Consider the following 18571-nt stretch of genomic DNA (forward strand, 5'->3'; position numbering starts at 1 on the left):
TTATTTTTTTGAAGTTAGATTTATTTTAATCATTTAGGTAAAGTCTATTAGTTTTTTTTTATTGAAGCATTGCTGTCCTAAAATTATTAAATAAATCGTATTTACTGTTTGTTATTTTCTTTAACATATTTCTATGGACCTAGTTATTTTTAGTGTTATAAATGGCATTATAACACAAAATTCATGACTGACTACAAGTCAGTCATTGAATAAACTTGATTCTGAACAGAAACGCACACAAACTGCGTTTTTGACATGCATTGTCAGCATTTTGGAGAGAATTACAATATAAAGTTCTGAACAGGGTTCATGTAAAGAAACACTGATCACCTGAAGGGTGACTTCACAAAATTATAATTTACAACAAAACAACATCAATAATATACGAGCTTAAACCTTTATGACATTTTACTAACAAATATTTAAGTAGTTAAAGTTCTTATCAGTTCTTATTCTGTGAAAAAGCTTAAAAAATAAAAATGTTCAGGCGCAAAGGATCGTGGGTATTCCTTACAACATGTGCAAATAAATGACTTGAATCTGCTAAAGTTTTTGATTAAAATTTACTTAATTATTTTAGGACTATGTGCAGTGACTATAAAACAATTAAATAATACAAGAAAATATCTAATACGACTTACTATTCCCACACAGTTAATTTTTTACATGAATTAATTGTTTATTTATCATCATTTTACTTAGGAAAATCTAGTTCTCAAAAAATGTTAATATTATTATGTAGAAATTATGAGAGATAATCTAATAAATATTACTACACCAAAAAGTTCATTTTATCAGTGCAGTCGGGCGGGCCCCTGATTGGTCCGGGCCCGTAAGCAACGCTTACCCTGCTTACCGATAGTTACGCCCCTGCACAAGCAGTAGGTTTTATTTTCAAAAGACAGACTTTTATTAACCAGACAAATAAAAGCTGAACAAAAACCCAGGACAAAACTCCAAGACCAACTGAAGGCATTTTCCCTTAAGCTTTGTTCGCACGCAATCCACTCGCAAACTTCCCTAAACACTTCCCCTCGGGGGAATCCCTGTCGCCATTTTGAAGTGCATTCCACTTTGTCAAGTGGACGAGGGAAGTTTGTATGGACAGACCCTCGCTCCCTCGATTTTGACAGAGGGAGCGAGTCTACTTCATATGTACACTTCAGGCAGCTCCATATCCCACAAAGCATCACGATTGTGACGTCACTTCAGCAACTCGCGCTTTGCACATGGAGGGGGCGGTATCCACTTTCCATGTGATCAAGGGCTTAGGGCAATCCATTTGAACTTACTTTAAGTGTTTCAGCAGTAGTGGGCACTCGTACAACGTAAGCAATGATGTACATCCGAGTGAACGAGACTGAGTAAAGTTAGTGAGGGAAGGTCATAAAAAATAAAACTAGAACACAGGGCATATGCTACAGGCATAAGAAACTATTTAAAGGGAATGGTTGTGGGTGGAGGAGTTTGGTGAAACTATGGCAGCTATAAGCGAATAGTCTTGCTAAATCAAAGTCAATGCTGTACACAGGGCTATTTGGTGTATGTGCATTTCATCTATGAAATCTTAGTCTCCCGGCTAGTATTTAAGCTGCAAATAAATAAAGTAAAACAAATTGCATGCCACGGCAGCAATACCAACAAATATATTATAATAAGGGGTGCTCAAACCTTTTCAAACTGGGAATATTAAAAAATCCTCTTTAGTCGTAGTGTTTATATACCAATTAAAGATGCAGTTTGTATTATTTTCGTCGCTAGATGGCGCCAGATCAAACAATAACAATGATGTTGTTTACTGACGCTCTGAAGCAGCGTGGAATTATGGGATTTGTAGTCTTTAACACAACCACTGATGGCCATCAATCAGACGCGAACGAGAAATCACGTAAGGTAATCAAGTCTTATAAATGTTGCGTTTGATGACATCGTTTATTTCATTATGTAAGTTTATATGTGATGTTCAAAACGAAATTGTTAGTCATATTGATATTACAGTATTAGTCCAAATTCGATGGTAAACACAGCACAGAATTAAGTTTTCAACTTACAATCTACAATGATTTTTGACATAATGTATTGACAGTACAAATCTTATTGTGAAGTGTCTTAAAATGACCATTTATATTGCTGTACAATACCTTTGATGTGCATATCGTCCGCGGGAAGACTGATTACAATCTACACACTAATGTTGTGATCAATATAATAGCCTACGTTTTTTGAAGGGTTACGAATCAAAACAACTCACCCATCGCGTAAAACACAAGCAGGATCAGAATCTCGGTCTAGTTAAATGTTGTCGTGAAGCTCTCTCCATCCAGATAATGCAACAACAAATTGATCCTCCCTCGTTTTGTTCCAAACTCTTCTTGGGTCGTTTGGTTGGCCCGTACGCTTACAGGAGCTGACACAAGGCCGCTCAGAGAAAGGCTTTCCGACGCACTTCAAAGGCAGCGTGTTTGAAATATAAACAGAGAGCGCCTTTGTGATAACTAATCACATATTTGAAAACTACAATACTAATTTCTCACTAGAAATGCAATTAAAATGCTTAAAAAGTAAAAATATACGTTTATTTTCACTAAATTTGTGCTCCAGCTGCTTCATTGGCCGGCATTTTAATTTTTCGAGCTCGACCACTGTTGTCATGTGGTTTACGTCAGTAAAGGCGGTGTCAAAGGGTCACATGGATATTAACGTCATTGACAGGAGACTGCACTGCCCCGTGTCAATGTTTTGAATGGAAATTTTCTCATGATTTACAAGTAGTTGAAAACATTACAGATATTGATAGTAATCAGCTGGACAAAATATATAACACTGGCCTAGTGGTTTTTGGAGATTTTACTGCAAATATCTTACAAATTGCACCTTTAATGTAACACTTGAAATATTTAAAGTGAGAAGTAGCCTAGGTGCAGGTTAATGTTAGCAATGTCTGAATTATTAAGGTTTGAACTTATTTTATTTTTGTATTTTTTTACTACTACTATTTTGTATAAATAGCGCCTAAACTGATAGTAATCAGATAAGGATCAACGCAATAATCATCATGATTTTATCTGTAAAAAAGAATATCAACTATCAATAAATAAATAAATGAAAAATAGTAGAAGTAGAATATAACACAGGTACAAAGATCTGTGGAACAAGTGGTTTAAATGAAATATGCCAACACCGGCCATAAAGAAGTCTAGGATTAGTAACTAAAAAAAAAGATGTCTAGGATTAGTAACCAAATCATCCAGAAAACATTCATAAGAGCACTAAACAAAGTTCTTGTTCATTAAATATTACTTATATATTTTTTTTCTTCTTTTTTAAAATAACAAGCATTGTTGCATGAAAAATAATTAAATAACCCACCCTAAGTCAACAGAAAAGTATTAACAAATTGTCATCTAATAAATAGATATATAAAGAAACAGTCACTATTCACAGTCCACCCCCAAATCAGACAGTGTGTGTACCCAAAGTGTAAAATAGCAAAAAGTTTCAGAGAAAATACATTAGATTGCATGTGTTAACTTCTAACACCCCACCATGGACCTCACCAATATTCAATACCTGCCTAGTCATGACATTATGTGTGGAATGCAGGAATATAAGGTTTTCTGGTAAAATATGGAAAACATGTACCATGTGAGCAGAATAACAGGAAACACATTGTTAGCAGTTTCCTAGAAATTTTTGATTCAGCATTTCAGATAAATGCTTGGATTGGACTACACTCTCTACTGCCAACACACAGATAAAGCTTATCTGAAAAAGTCAACAAACTTCCCCTATTTATAAAGTTTTTTTTTTTTTTTTTTTTAGTTTTTGGATTGCAAAAATACAAAGGGATTTGCATTATTTTGAAAAGGAAATTATTTGTATTAAACTCACTGGGCTCTATTTACTGAATTCTGTTTCTGAATTCAAACATTAGAGAACGTAATGTGAGTTATTTATAGGTTATTTTAAAAAGTAACCACCTTGCAATGTTATGGGAAAGTTTTTTTTTTTTTTTTTCAAAAAATAACCATTAGAGAACATTAAGTAGCCCAAGTTATTTTTTGGTTATTTAAAAATACCACCCTGTAACGTTATGAGAACATTTTTATGGTTATAAAAAACAAACAAACAAACAAACAAAAAACATTAGAAAATGTTATGTATAAGTTTAAGTTATTTTAAAAATAAACACCCTGCAACGTTCCCTTGTCAAAATAATCCCAAAGGCAGGGGCGGGGCCAGGGGGGGCACGGGCCACCCCCACAATTTGATTGGCCACCCCATGTGCCCCCCCTCCCACACCATCAGTCTCGTCAGTATTAATTATGTACTAGTGGTTTTGCTTTTCTTAAAATAAAACTTCATATTTTACAGGGCTTTGATTTATTTATATTACATTTTTTATTAGCTTAAAATATTAAAATATAAATTTTTGTGGAGGCTCCGCCTATGAAAAATTGTCTAGACCAGAGGAACCACTCTACCGTGACATGTTGTTATCGGAGTCAATTAGTAGGCGCACACTTATAGTAACAAACGGTGGTGGCACCAATAAAAAGCAAGGAAAAACAAGGAAAAACACAGAGGACGGACAAAGGAGTTTTATGCAGATAGTGAAAAAGGACAACAAAGTCATAGGTGAGTGAGCTGAGTTTTGATATGTTTCCTTAAATGTGGAAACCTGCGATTAGTAAGTTAGAGCTAGCTCGTCTCTGTTACTGTCGAGAATGCTCATTACTAAAGTTGAAGACAACCTAACGGTACATTAAAAGAATATATAAAGTCACGTTTGCCTTTGCGTTTGTAATAAATAGTGGTGTGTTAGATCGCAGTTTATCCATACGGATCAGAACCCACGTTTCAACCCGCATGCGATTCGATCGCGGATTAAACAGGGATAGTTTATAATTTACACGTGTTTTAAAATGTTAACCTTCAAGTGCTTTTAAGCAATTCAACACTAAAAAGGCACTAAGTGAGTAGCTGTATGCAAAGACAGGTTGAATGTGTCCGGTCCCGTTCCAATCAGACGTAATCCTCCCTATATCCTTCAAATATTGATGTGTAAACTTTAGGGAGAGTTGCGCTATTGTATCTCATAGTGTATGGAATAGATCAATGAAAAACAACGTAACGTTTTTATGTGGAGTGACTGTTTAAGCTGCGCCGTCTGTGTGTGCATGGGTTTATTTAAGACGACAAGTGCTGTGCCCTCAATAGTCGACACACGGAGAGAGCTTTGCGTTGATTCGGCGCATGCAAAAACATTAACATGTCATGATACGACTATGAATAAACGTCTAGAATTTCCTCAGCCTCTAAACTTTCATTGCTATTAACTGTTTTCCTTTTGTTAAGTACATTTTCTGTTGCATGAAGCAGGTTTCACTTTCAGGTGCACAGGCTTTGCAAACTCTAGATAAAACACAAAGTTTAAACCAAGCATTGTCCAACATCTGATCCTGATCTAAACCAGTTTGGATTTATCTGGATTTGTCGACTCCAAACTTACTCTGAATTTTGAAAATTAAGAGTTTGTTGTTCAAATAGCTTCATGCAACAGACCACAGCCTCAGAAGCATATTTAAAGAAAACAACATAAACATAATTTTTTTCTATACATTAACTCACTGGGGCTCTGTGCAATATGCCATTTAATAGCTCACAATACTTTTTAAATCCCCTACAGCGCGAAACATGAGTCCCGCAAACGGCGCCGTGCTTAGTTTCAAAATAGTTAAGGTACTAGGTGATCGCGTTGAACTTGAAAATAAAGGCGTTTGTGAAGCTCATTTGAAAATTGCCGCGGCTCATTTAATAAAATGACAGCTCAGCAAGAGAGACTGCGCTTTAGTTTGGGGTAGTAATATTAAAGACATAGGATGATCATCATCACCTTTTCTGTTACCACTGAAATATAGATGTAATGTATTTCCAAATCTAAACCCATCTTATGCGGAATGTTGCCTAATAGACTGCAACACGATAAAACCAATGGATTAAACGGGCACCTTCAGAATGTGTAAAAGCACCGGCCAAAGCAGGTCTCGCACTGTTTTTGTTCTAGAACAAATGCAGCAAAGATATTTAATGCTTGTATGAGGCATAAAGGCCTACGCTGAGTTTTATTTAATTATGATGAGGTGTGTTCTAATTAACAATGCAATGCAAGTGAACGCGCAGTGCCGGCGCCTTCATGCACGGGCCGGTAATTATATACTCTGCTATATTTGCTTTTTATTTAATAAATACATGCATTTGGTTGATTAGACATTTATTAAAATTAAGATACAATTTATACAAAACGAAATTCACTTCAAAGAAATGCTTTCTACAAAGCAAAACTTAATAAAGTGGTAAAAATCATGGCTGAGGATTTACAGAAACAAAACTTACTCTGCACTTTACTGTTAGCCTAAAAGACATAAATGTTAATAATTTGGAACACAACCAGGAGAGACTTTAATTTTAATTATTGTATTACTGTATTTTATTTACTATTCGAATAAAGGAATTTATCAAAAAATAGCCTGTAGCATTTACTTTTCGCAAACCTTGTGAACATGCGAAACCAAAAGCAGTGACCTCGCGCCAAATGTTTTTTTATTGGTTTATAAAGTACAAACAGACCAGTTATGAAAAACTGAGTGTGAGGGATTTGTTCACTTCACACAAAAAGATCTTGGAAAGAAAGAGATGACTAACTGTAGTAGGGTTTAGTCCACTGTCTATAATAGCCTAATTTACAGATCCCTTTTTTTAACCGACAACCGACAACTTTGACCGGTTAACGTTGATACGGTCAACCATCGGTCAAACGGTCATCGGTTAACATCCCTACCAAATGTAATATCTTTATTAAGATGATATGCGGACAACATTCAACTTTAGGAAATAAATTAGTTTATGACTTGACAAAGTAACTGAGAAAAATGCATTATTATTTCTTTAGGGACAGACAGACAGTCAGATACAGGCAATAGGACCAATGAAAAGGTCTCCAAAAATTCAGAATTTCTTCATTTTGAAGAAAAAAAGAGAGATAGAAGCAGAAAGGCATGAGGAGAGGGAAGAGAGGAAGACGCAGCAGTAGTCCACTGACTTTTCTGCAAACCAAGGTATGTGTATTACATGCAGAGACCAGAGGGAGGTTAAAACAAAAACACATCAGGAGGTTTAAATGTACTGAATGTATCAGGATACAGTATACAGTATTATTACCTTCAATGTAGGGCAAGTTACACTAATTCACTGTTTATATGTATTTAAATGTGCCACCCCTCTCTAAGTCTGTGCCCCAGTCCGGCCCCCCCATGAAAAATTCTCTAGACCCGCCCCTGCCCAAAGGATTCCAATAAGAATATGTACAGGAATCCAGTTAGATTTTCTAGCATATTTTGGAACTGTTCATTTAGGATTCTATTAGGATTGTCTTATAATAGCCGAATTATGGGAACGTTTTTATGGTTGCAAAAGATAAAACCTAAAAAGAACGTCCTCCAAAAATAACCAAAATGGAACCAAAAACTAACGTAAGGGGAACGTTCTGTGTTTGACAGCATCTTCATAAAGTTTGATGGATTTAGTGTGCATACAACTGTACTACTTATATTCTTATAAATGTATTGTTAATGTTTATATAAAACGTAAGTTTACAGGATATTACTTATTTTATCAAATCAAATCAAATCAACAAAATTTATTTCGGTCCTCACACATAATTTCCAAAACAAACAAAATGTATACATACATATCAACCGAAAAAGGTGCAGGCTGAAGCTTATGCTTATTTTGCCTACCCTTTATACATAATTACGCAATAAGCAAAACTGGTACATTCAAAATAAACATACAGTTACATAAGACAATTTATGAAGATATAAATACAAAGGTACACAAAGATAAAACAAATAGAAAAAAATAAAAAATAATAATAAAAAATATATATAAATTATATCGTACTTAATTATTCATATAGTTTTTTGTAGTTATTTAATACCTTATTCTTAAACATTTTCTTAAATGTAGTTACAGCAATTACTTAAAAGTGCAATCTTTTGTAAATATCAATATTATTATAAGCTTACCTTTGCGAATCGGGGTAAAAAGACGCTAAAGTTAATTTTAAACAAAAGGTTCTTTGTTGCAGTGAGCAAATAAAGCGAATAGCAGTTCCTTATGCAAAAATAAGTGACTGTCTCTTTAAATGTGTGCATAGCGGTCTCAGCGGTGCGCTGCAAGAACAAGAGAACAGGGAACTGCTCGCGTTCATATTCACGAAGAGACATTACGAACATCATCCATCATGGGCATCAAACTCTACTACACCACCGTTACTGCATCAAGGGAGGTGAGAATAAACAATTTCAACTTAAAAATAAAGCGTAGCATCTGAACACTGCACGATGAAATACATGTGAAATGGAGGATTATGCTTGAGGACACACCCAACTGTTCTCTTAACATCACAGCTAAGTTAACTGGATTTACTCAACAATAATGCTCATGGATGCATAACTGCGACATTGTTGTAGTAATCGCTTGCAGCAGGTGTTGTAGTTGATTAACAAGACGCAGTTTTAATCATCGAGTGAGCAGCAGCAGAGAGAGAGAGAATAAACTCGCATTAACTTACATCGAGAGCGGAAGTCATGTTGTCTCTTTTTTACCTTTCCTGTTAAAATAAATGTACTGACACGCAACAATGCTGCTATAGTTAACTTTATATAAATGCGTTGGCATGCAAGCTCGTAAAATCTGGCATAAAACTAGTACGCGTCAGTTGAGCAACAGTGTTTATTCGAGTTGCTGCATGTTTCAGATGCCTTGATGCTGTGAATCAGCAGACCAGAAGTTCATACGCTAGCAGCAGAATTGGATTGGGTTTAATAAGAACAATTATCAATATTAATTGAGCTTCTAGAAACTTTAATTTAATTCACATTTTCTTGCTTTAACGTTCATTGGTTTTTTATGTGCATTGTTAGGTTTTAACTGACTTTCCAAAAGTAGCTTTCTACAGAATTGACTTCAACTTCCTGTTACATTCCTGTCAGACAGTGTCTCATTATTAATCATCAACTCACAACTTTATGGTGAACTACTGGCTTTTAAAGTCAAAGTACACCTTTTTAATTTGAACACAATTGTGTAATATTTCACTTTACGCTGTGATGTTGCATGTGTGCTATTTGTTATCTGTATAAAATAGAATATATGGCTAATGCAAAATAACTTCCTCCACAATGTTATCACATCATCATGGGCCATTTCAGGAAGTTCTATAAATGGAAAATTACTGTAAAGGTTTTGTCAGAATTCTCTTTTGTAATGTTTTTATTGGGCTCAATCATTAGACCTTTGTCCTCTCTCCATTTAAAGCAGTAGTTATAAAGGGAACTATACATTTAATCTTTCTGTTTATATCCACAGTAATGACCTGGGAAGGAGACTTTAAACTGACTTGTGCAGCTTCTTGTGCTTGACCTTAGAGATGTGTTTGTTTTTCAGGTGAAGTCTCAGCAGGCTGAGGTGATGCGTATTCTGGACAGTAAGAGCATCAAGTATGAGTTGATTGACATCTCGGTGGGCGGTGCAGTTCGGGATGAAATGAGGAGTAAATCGGGTAACCCCACGGCAATCCCGCCTCAAATATTCAATGAGGATCAGTACTGTGGGGTAAGGAGAACTGACAGAATTGTTTTTTTTATTTACCTTTGAAACTTTACCTAGACTGTAAACAGTTTTTTTTATTCAAAGTGTTTTTATTGTTTTAAATACACATAACAAACAAACCAACATACATTTTCACTATTAGCATAATACTATTTGATTGTGATACAAATGTGAAGAATATCCTTGCTTCTATTTATAAGTAGATGAAATATGGTCAGGACAGGGGTTGTCAAGCTTAAAGGGGACATTTCACAAGACTTTTTAAAAATGTAAAATCAATCTTTGGTGTCCCCAGAGTACATATATGAAGTTTTAGCTCAAAATACCGCATAGATACCGTAGTTTATTATAGAATGTTAAAATGTATCAATCTAACATGCAAACAAGTGCAGATCTGTGCGCAAATATCTTATATCAAATATCTTACACCCATAATAAAGCCTAGATTTTACAACATGAAGAAATGTAACCTGTCCACGCAGAGAAGCTTCTTCATGAATAATTAACTTTAACCTTTTGAGTATGAATGAAATAAATGAAAAATCAAAGGAAGTTGAAAAATACAGTTTAGACGCAGATTACTAAAGGGAAATTGATCTTAAACCAAAAACACCTGTTAACCTTTTTACATAATTAAAACTACCACAATAATTATATAATGATTTAATGTAAGAAAATACTTGTGTTGTAATGCCCACATGAACAGTACTGTGGTATAGTTCAGTCATTTCACTTTTATGGCAATGAAAAGGTTAAGTCAGTAATTGAAATGCTTTATTTTTATGAGGGAATTTAAAAAAGTCTCCAATCACATTTAACTGTCCTTTCTAAATAAAGGTAAAACCAATATTCTTACTTATATATTCAGTACTATAAATTGTATCTTTGCACTTAGAGGACTGCTGAATAAAAGGATGTGGCATTTAAACCATTTTGCCAATAAAGCGGTATTTCTGAATCACCTGAGGCCGGGATTAAGCAGATTTAAAGTGAAAATATTTGATTCAAGTATAATATGTGCTAAAAGCATTCAGTCAATTTCATTATCTCATTTTTGATGGAGGTCTTGTTTAGCAGGTTTTGCATCTGAGTTCCCTATACTGTATTCACTATTGTAAACTGTTTTTGGACACATATATTTACTACACAATTCACTAATATTAAAGCTGTGTTGTATAATGCACATTGTTATGTAGTACATTCTCTCTTTATCTCTCTCATTTTCTTGTCATTCATTCATTTTTATAACTAAGATCCATTGTGGTTAAATAGACCGTTTGTGAAGCTGTATGTGCGAGTGAAACGGCAGTATGTAGGCTTTCAGTCATAGAAGAGGGTGTTTTCAGGAATGAAAAACCGTGTGGAAAAAGGTCATAAATTACTTAATATAGTATGTATTTTGGGCAAACGACTTTATTGATATTATAATGACACCTCAAGGAACATAAACACCGTTCATGACCCTTTTCAGTGCTTTTTTCCTCATTAACATTCTTTTCCCCCATCTTATGAAAAAAACTTGGATGATGCTTTTTACACTATGTCTTGGGAATGTGTAAGAAGCTTATTAAATAACAAACCTAAAACCACATAGATATTCTTACTGAAACTAATATTGTGTGTATGTCTGTGTTTGCTGTCCTTTGTTTTAGAACTATGAAATGTTTTCTGATGCCGTGGAGGACGACACAGTGGAACAGTTTCTAAAGATCGCATAAAAGCCAAACCTGGTAGCATCCGACACCTTCTTCCTTTCCCCGTACACGTTACCAAAGGGAGGCCTACATGTTGCCCTCTGCTCTGCTGGTGATACCTGCCTTCATATGTATCGCTGCCATGCCACATGCCAAACACAATCAACTGAAAAGCACATACCCACCCTGTTTACCCCAACCATTTTAGACACGGTCACACATATTTGCTTTTGGTTTAAATTGTTTAAACTGTTTTCTCCTCTATTGTGTTCTCATAGATGCATAAAAACTACTATTTTAGTCTTAATTTTGTTAACTTTGATGTAATTAGGTCAACTAATCTGGGTCGTAACTTCATGTTGATTCCAGATTGAACAAATCCACAGTCCAAGAACTTCAAGGACCAAAAAAAAAGGTTTTATTGGCCTTTACATTCCCATCATTAGTACTGATAAAATGGTTAATTGTTGGTGGGCTGAGATTTAATTGGTGTGTTGGTATCTTTAAAACATCAGCTCTTAATTTTCAACATAATGTGAATAAGTTATAATAGATTTTATATCAAGCACACTGCATTGCATTGTTTTGTTTAGCAGTGTTCAAGCCACAGGTATTCTGTTTGAAAAAGGTTTGCATTAAACATTAATAGATTCAGGAAACGAAAGTGTTTTGTTGCATATAACTGTGCCAATACATTTCTGTAAAGATGTGTTCTCCATATGAGCATATTCATATTGTCTTTTGATGGAAAAATGATACAGCAGTCTACAGTGTCCAGGTCACATTTCACTCTGGGGTCGAAAGAAAAATTGGATAAAGAAAATGAAGCAGTATTTAAGATCAGTAATATAATTTACATTGTGACATAATTTTCATGTCAATTCAGCCCCGTCCACTCCAGCTCTCAGTAACATGAGACGTTGAAATGTTTTACATACAAGTATATTTGGTATCTATAATTCTTGTCAGTGGTTGAAGTTTGGGTTTTAATTTAAGGCTGATCTAACGATAATAATGACAGTAAAAGTTTATTTTGTTGCCGCTTAATTTATCATAAACTCACAAAGGCTTCATTTTTTAGAGCAATGCATGTTTCTTTACTATGCAGTTTATGCAGACATTTTATTCCAGTAATGATCTAAATGTTGTTGTTGTTTCCATGATTAACAATGTACATGCACACATCATTGCATCAAGCATTGACTGTCATCATTGGGAGTTCATTGGCCATTGTAGCATTGACATTTGAAGCAATTATCCTCTGACACATTGTGTTGGTCATATTGGTACTAATTTATGTACTTGGCACAGTCTCATAGTCTTAAGTCATGGTCTTTAACCTGGCATCTGTAATGTTTGCTGCTCACAGTCTTAAAGTCATCTAACTTCAGTGTCAGATTTAAAAGTAAAAGCCACTATTGGCCAAGTTCAAGAATGTGGGATCTGACATAGACAGTTGGTTTTGTAAGTGATTGTGAATTGTCCTCTTTCATTGTCTGTAATGATTCTTGTGATATCTGTGCTGTACTGCTTTGCTTTAGGACCAACGCCCTTTTTTGGCCAAACAATAAAAACAAATAGGGAAAGAAATGTTGTTGTCTTCCAAGAAGATGGTGAAATTGTGATGTGTGGGTCAAATAAAATTGCAAAAAGAATTACATTTATTCCTTATTAAAGAATGGAATATTACTGTTATTAAACATTTAGATTTATTCATTTTTCACACAATTTTTCAAAAGATAAAAAGTATTAAAACATTATTACCATGCTTAGTCCAATTATAAGGTTTATACTGGTACAGTATATAACACAACATTTTGTTATAAAATACATACATGTAATGTTTCAAAATTCTGCATTAAAATTAAAAGACTTTTGCTTTATAATAATTAGACATTACAAACTTTTCATTTAAAACAAAACTTTAGAGATCAGAGAGTAGTGTAAAGGAGAACTAGTGTAATGTGTGTCCTTATAGAAACTTGTGCATTGAGACATGATAAATGATTGTTACTGTATGCAGATCCCTGTATCTTTAGTTTATAAAGCCCTGCATGTATCTTTAAAGCCACACGTACAGACGGGATATTGACACATGATGAGGGAGCTTTACTAAATTATTCATACCTACTATCACTTCTGGACTTTCACTGGAGTGACATCAAGTCATCAGAAACACACTATCAGAATGGCTCTTAAATAAACATGTCTCACATAAAATATTAAATAACATTCCAATAGAAAAAAATAATTTATAAAAAATATGCTGTAAAAAATAAAGCTATTTCCTAAAAGAATTTGAACTTTTCCCAATTATTTCTTAAATATTAATATTTAATAATAAAGCAATAAATTGTTACAACATTAGAAAATGTCGGTATAAAGCCATACGGTTCAGAATAAACCAATTTAATCTGAGCCGTCTGTCTTTTGTGTCAAATTTTGCCAAAACTGTTTACACATTTATCGTCAGGTTTACAAAAATGTATTTAACGTTAACATAAAATATCTCTTTTAACATAAAATGTTTATACGTTTCTTTCTCCCATCGTGTTTAATCGTTTAAATAGTTTTTAATAAGTAAAATGTAAAATGCCATGGTGTCAGAGATTACGTTTTTTTGTAGGCTAACCTGGAGGTCAAATTCAGCTTTTTATATTTCTGTTAAACGCATTTACGCTTTAGATTTCATACAATTTTTACATCTGTGAACAATAACTTGTTAGAAAAAAACGTATTAGTGTCATAAATCTTTTTTTTTTTTTTTTTTTTTGCGATAATCCAAAAGTCTATCGCTGCGTCCCAAACAGCATACTTCCATACTATATAGTAGGCGAAAAGCACTACTTCTCGTACTCTTTGCCTACTATATAGTATGGAAGTAGGCGGTTTGGTACGCAGCGTATAAGAAAAATTAATGGGCTTTAACCAGTGTCCTGCCAACTTCCGGTGTTCAAAAATACGTCATCACTGCGGAACATCCTTAAAAGTAGTTGTATTTTTTAAATAGAGAAAGATTACGGTACTAACAAATTATACTTTTATTGTTAATCTTTTTTTCTTCTTCTTCTTTTATTATGGTTATAAAGGAAACCCAACTTTTTGTTTACTACTTGGTTGAAAAATAAGAATAATTATTATTTAAATAATAAATAACGTAAAGCTTTTACGTTATTTGTATGATGACCTCATGTCTTTCCCCTTCTCTTTTTTATTTTATTTATGTTTTGTTCATATATTTAAATATTTATTTTTCTATATTGTATGCTGCGATGATTATTGTCATGTTAGCTGTAAGTAGTTGCCAGTCAAATAAAAGAAAACAATCTTTAAAAGTAGTAGAAGAAGAATTGAAGAAGTTAATTCATTCTTTTAAAAAAATAACTGAGTTTATATTAATTTCCTTTAATCTTTCATTTATTTTATTTATTTAGCGCACTACAGTATGAACTTGACAGTCAACACTTGCGATTCTTGCCTCTTGGTGGCGCTGTTGGACAGTATAGTTATCTATAAACACTGACACGTGTTCATTCTTTCAACCGACTTTACATCCAAAACACCAATAAGGAAATCCCGGTTTATCACTTACTTTAAAATATAAAAACCTCAAATTTATTCAGAGAACACATGAAAATAAAATGAGCAGCCTCTGGATGGGCAACGTGAGTGAAAAATGGCAGCAAAGTTGTTGTTGATATATAAATAATCAACGTGCTTTACTATGTGTAGCACCTTTTGAATCACTTTACAACACAGCATTGTGTCAGAGAACATGGCAGTAAAATACGTGTCTTTGTTGGTAGCTGGAGCCCTACATGACTGAAGAGTTTATATCCAGAGCTTTTGCTCACATGGGAGAAACTGTGATGAGAGTCAGAATAATCCGAGACAAAGTAACAGGGTGAGGGATATCTGCCTGTCTGTCTGTCTGTTTCTCTGTACAAAAGCTAATTAAGTTTATGAATGTTTATCATCTATGCAGAAAACCCGCAGGTTATGGTTTTGTGGATCTGGTGGACGAGACTTCGGTAGAGAGATGCCTTCGCAAAGTGAATGGAAAATCTTTACCTGGTGCAACTCCTGTAATCATTCACAACATTTTACTGTATATTCATACAGTTTGACTTTGCTGACATAATCTCACTTTGAAGAGTTTTGCTCTCTTTTCAGACAAAAAGGTTCAAGTTGAGTCGTGCCAATTACGGGAAGCAGGGGGAAAGCCGGTGAGAAATGCTTTGTAAAATCATAGTAGTCTTGAGATTGTGTCCATATCTTCAGTTGACTGTTTCAAGCTAGTGTTGTAAGTCAGGACGAGCTACTGCATTAGGTTACAGACATTTCAGGCCAGGTAAATAGAAAGATTTGGAGAGGAGCATTGTGTTTTGGCCCATGAGGTTCTGTGCAGTCAGCAATCCATCAAACTTGTTCTCATCACTGCTGTCTTCTGCAGTTCCACTTTCTCTCTTTTTGTGTCGGATCTCACAGCAGACGTGGATGATGGCATGCTGTACGAGTTTTTTCATTATCATTTCTCATCGTGTTGCGGTGGGAAGATCATTCGGGACGGCGATGGGTACTCAAAGTGAGATCTGAATATAAAGGCTCCTGGACATGGCCTTTCATTTCCATACATTTCCATTTCTAAATAGTTTGTTTGTAGGTGCTGCGGGTTTGTGAGTTTTGAGAGTGAGAGAGATCAGAGACGGGCCTTGGCAGACCTCCAGGGTGCTGCTGGGCTTGGGAAAAAAACATTACGCCTCAGTTTGGCTACAAACAAACTGTGAGTCTAAGTTTTGATGGTGAATTATGTGGTGAGGGCTGGGTTGCGTTTGTTTTTCTTTACATTTCTCTCTGGTTACTAACTTTTCTTTCACAAACTATGTATGAAAGGTAGCATAACATTGTGTACAATAAAATAACATTGCAAAAAAGTCACCATCTTGATAAAGGTCTTTTTTAAGTTGAACTAATCTCTATATTTAATTCATTCATAATTGTCACAATACTGTTTTCACAAAACTTCAACAATAGTCTGTCTAATTCTTCTCTCCATTAGGAAGAAGGAGCCTACAGAGAGACAGAATTGGCAATTCCATGCAGAAAATTGCAACAGCCGTAACTTATATCTGAACCAGTATTATTACCCACAGTACCTCAACCATTCCTCTACGATGAATGACTGGAACCATGATAGCAACTACATAAACTACTCTCAAAACATCACTCAGGTAAATATAATCTCAATCATGTTTTTTATCCGTTGACATTCATTTGGATTCATGAGTTCGTCTCAGGTTCTGATACAAATGTTTACTATATAACCTATTTTTTTATTTAAAATAATCTTACACAGGATTATGAAGAGATGGAAGATGATAGCCTAGAGGGTAAGTTTACCTTTTTACATTAGGTCAATCTGTCTTGTAATGTTATTTTTCTCTTAAATGTACACTTGGTTTTCTCTCATTAAGCCTCTCCTAAAGAAATAAATGGTACTTTTATATTAGTATGTTTTACATCATATATATATATATACACACACACACACACACACACACACACACACACACACACACACACACACACACACACACACACACACACACACACACACACACACACACACACACACACACACACACTAGTGTTTGAATTATGTACAAAATTATGGACCTAGCTAAGCCCCCCCCCCCCCCCGTCATTATAAGATTGTCTTGATTTCACAAAGTAAGATGTGATCCTGGATCAACATTTTTTGTTGGTCCTGGATCAAAGTTTTAATAAAAAAAATTACCCTTAACTCAAACCCTATAAATCCTACACAATTAAGCACACTTGAGAGTTTACATTTATTTCAGACAGAATTATTTTGGATTAGTTTATTGCGAAATTGGGACAAATAATGGACAGTATTGCTTTGTGGCAGGGCAGCACAAGAATTTTTTAAATCATGTATTATTTTAATTGGAATAAAAACAGGGGATCACCCTAATTTATATTTTTGTGCTTTATAGGGGGTCAATGTTTATATGAGGTCTGAGACCACCCCAGCCCCCTCTCAATTCAAACATTGATACTCACGTGAAATCATTTAAACACTTTGGGGAAGTTTTCCAGACAGGGCCAAATGTCTAGTCCCTGACTAAATTGCATGTTTGAGATGTCTTGTCTGGCATTGACATATCTTAAAATATAGTAAGTGTTTTGTCTCGATATGGACACCAGTAGTGTTTTCTGAAAGGTGTGTTTGTAAAAACTACTTAAATGTCTTAATATAATTAGACCTAATACTGGCTCAATCTAAACCTTGTTCTGGAAAACGCTCATTTAGGTTTTTTTTTTTTTACAAATGTACAGTACATAAGCACACTTTATAATTGTAGTATATTTTATTTACATTTTCAGACCTCAAGAATTGTCAAGTCCAATAAATAAGTTGTCTTGCAGTACTTTGAAAACTGTATGTTGTTTCTCTGTATTGCAGATCCAGACTCTGAACTCAATGTGATGGAGGCAAATCAGAGGTTTATGGAGCAGAGTGAGGAGTTTTACAGCGCTCTAATTGGATGCTTTTTTCAGCCTCCTGAGTCATGGGATGGGGTCACATGTAGCGTAATGTGTTGTCTACCAGAGCCAATTTACCAATATGAGGAGATGGACTAAGAATATACATTTGCATTGATTTATTGTAGCAAAGAGTGCATTCTTAAAGTAAGCAAATGTACAGATGAATAAAATATAAAGCATTGATATTAGTAGAATGCACCGTGTGATGAATATCAGTTTATTATTATGTTGCTGTTGCAGTGGATATACAGTTTTTTTTCTGTTTGTCAGTATTTTTGTGTTCTTTTTATGGAAAGCATACAGTAAACAAAAGCTTATGTTCAAACAGATGGGTTTATTGCATTTAAAATGTGAAGAGTAAAATAAACTTTAAAAGTTTAAATTACTTCTTAGTCAAAATCATTGTTATTTGATTTTTAACAATTAGTGATTGATATGTTCCTTTAAAAGGTTTTTATCTCGTTTTATTTTAAACAAGGTTACCATTGATTTTACATTAATTTCACATGAACACTTTGACATGACCTTACTTAGTCAATATTAAAGATATCATGGTTATATTTCCACAAAATGTTATTTAGCCTACATCCTCGTGTAGGATGATTTTATGGAGAAAACCGAGAATAAAAAAT

The 18571-nt window shown here is 34.4% G+C and overlaps 2 protein-coding genes across 2 annotated transcripts; both read left to right on the top strand.

Moving 5' to 3' along the window:
* The first annotated feature begins 8193 nt into the window (after positions 1-8193).
* On the top strand, positions 8194-13024 carry sh3bgrl3 (SH3 domain binding glutamate-rich protein like 3). Its single transcript, XM_065268142.2, has 3 exons — positions 8194-8350; positions 9511-9678; positions 11328-13024. Exons 1-3 carry the CDS (start codon positions 8306-8308, stop codon positions 11391-11393), a joined length of 279 nt encoding a protein of 92 aa, XP_065124214.1. The 5' UTR covers positions 8194-8305; the 3' UTR covers positions 11394-13024.
* A 1906-nt stretch (positions 13025-14930) lies between these two features.
* On the top strand, positions 14931-18276 carry trnau1apa (tRNA selenocysteine 1 associated protein 1a). The gene is made up of 9 exons (XM_065268173.2): positions 14931-15034; positions 15176-15273; positions 15355-15454; positions 15543-15595; positions 15823-15954; positions 16033-16152; positions 16429-16600; positions 16726-16759; positions 17857-18276. The coding sequence occupies exons 1-9, from the start codon at positions 15011-15013 to the stop codon at positions 18033-18035; spliced, it is 912 nt and encodes a 303-aa protein (XP_065124245.1). The 5' UTR covers positions 14931-15010; the 3' UTR covers positions 18036-18276.
* The last annotated feature ends 295 nt before the right edge of the window (positions 18277-18571 follow it).

This window comes from Paramisgurnus dabryanus, chromosome 19 (genome assembly GCF_030506205.2).
Source record: "Paramisgurnus dabryanus chromosome 19, PD_genome_1.1, whole genome shotgun sequence".
Lineage (NCBI taxonomy): Eukaryota > Metazoa > Chordata > Actinopteri > Cypriniformes > Cobitidae > Paramisgurnus > Paramisgurnus dabryanus.

Coding starts and splice junctions, on each gene's coding strand:
- sh3bgrl3 (XM_065268142.2), top strand. CDS start 8,306: ATGGGCATCAAACTCTACTACACCACCGTTACTGCATCAAGGGAG. Junction 8,351..9,510: donor CCGTTACTGCATCAAGGGAG/GTGAGAATAAAC, acceptor TTTGTTTTTCAG/GTGAAGTCTCAGCAGGCTGA. Junction 9,679..11,327: donor ATGAGGATCAGTACTGTGGG/GTAAGGAGAACT, acceptor CCTTTGTTTTAG/AACTATGAAATGTTTTCTGA.
- trnau1apa (XM_065268173.2), top strand. CDS start 15,011: ATGAGCAGCCTCTGGATGGGCAAC. Junction 15,955..16,032: donor GACGGCGATGGGTACTCAAA/GTGAGATCTGAA, acceptor GTTTGTTTGTAG/GTGCTGCGGGTTTGTGAGTT. Junction 16,153..16,428: donor AGTTTGGCTACAAACAAACT/GTGAGTCTAAGT, acceptor TCTCTCCATTAG/GAAGAAGGAGCCTACAGAGA.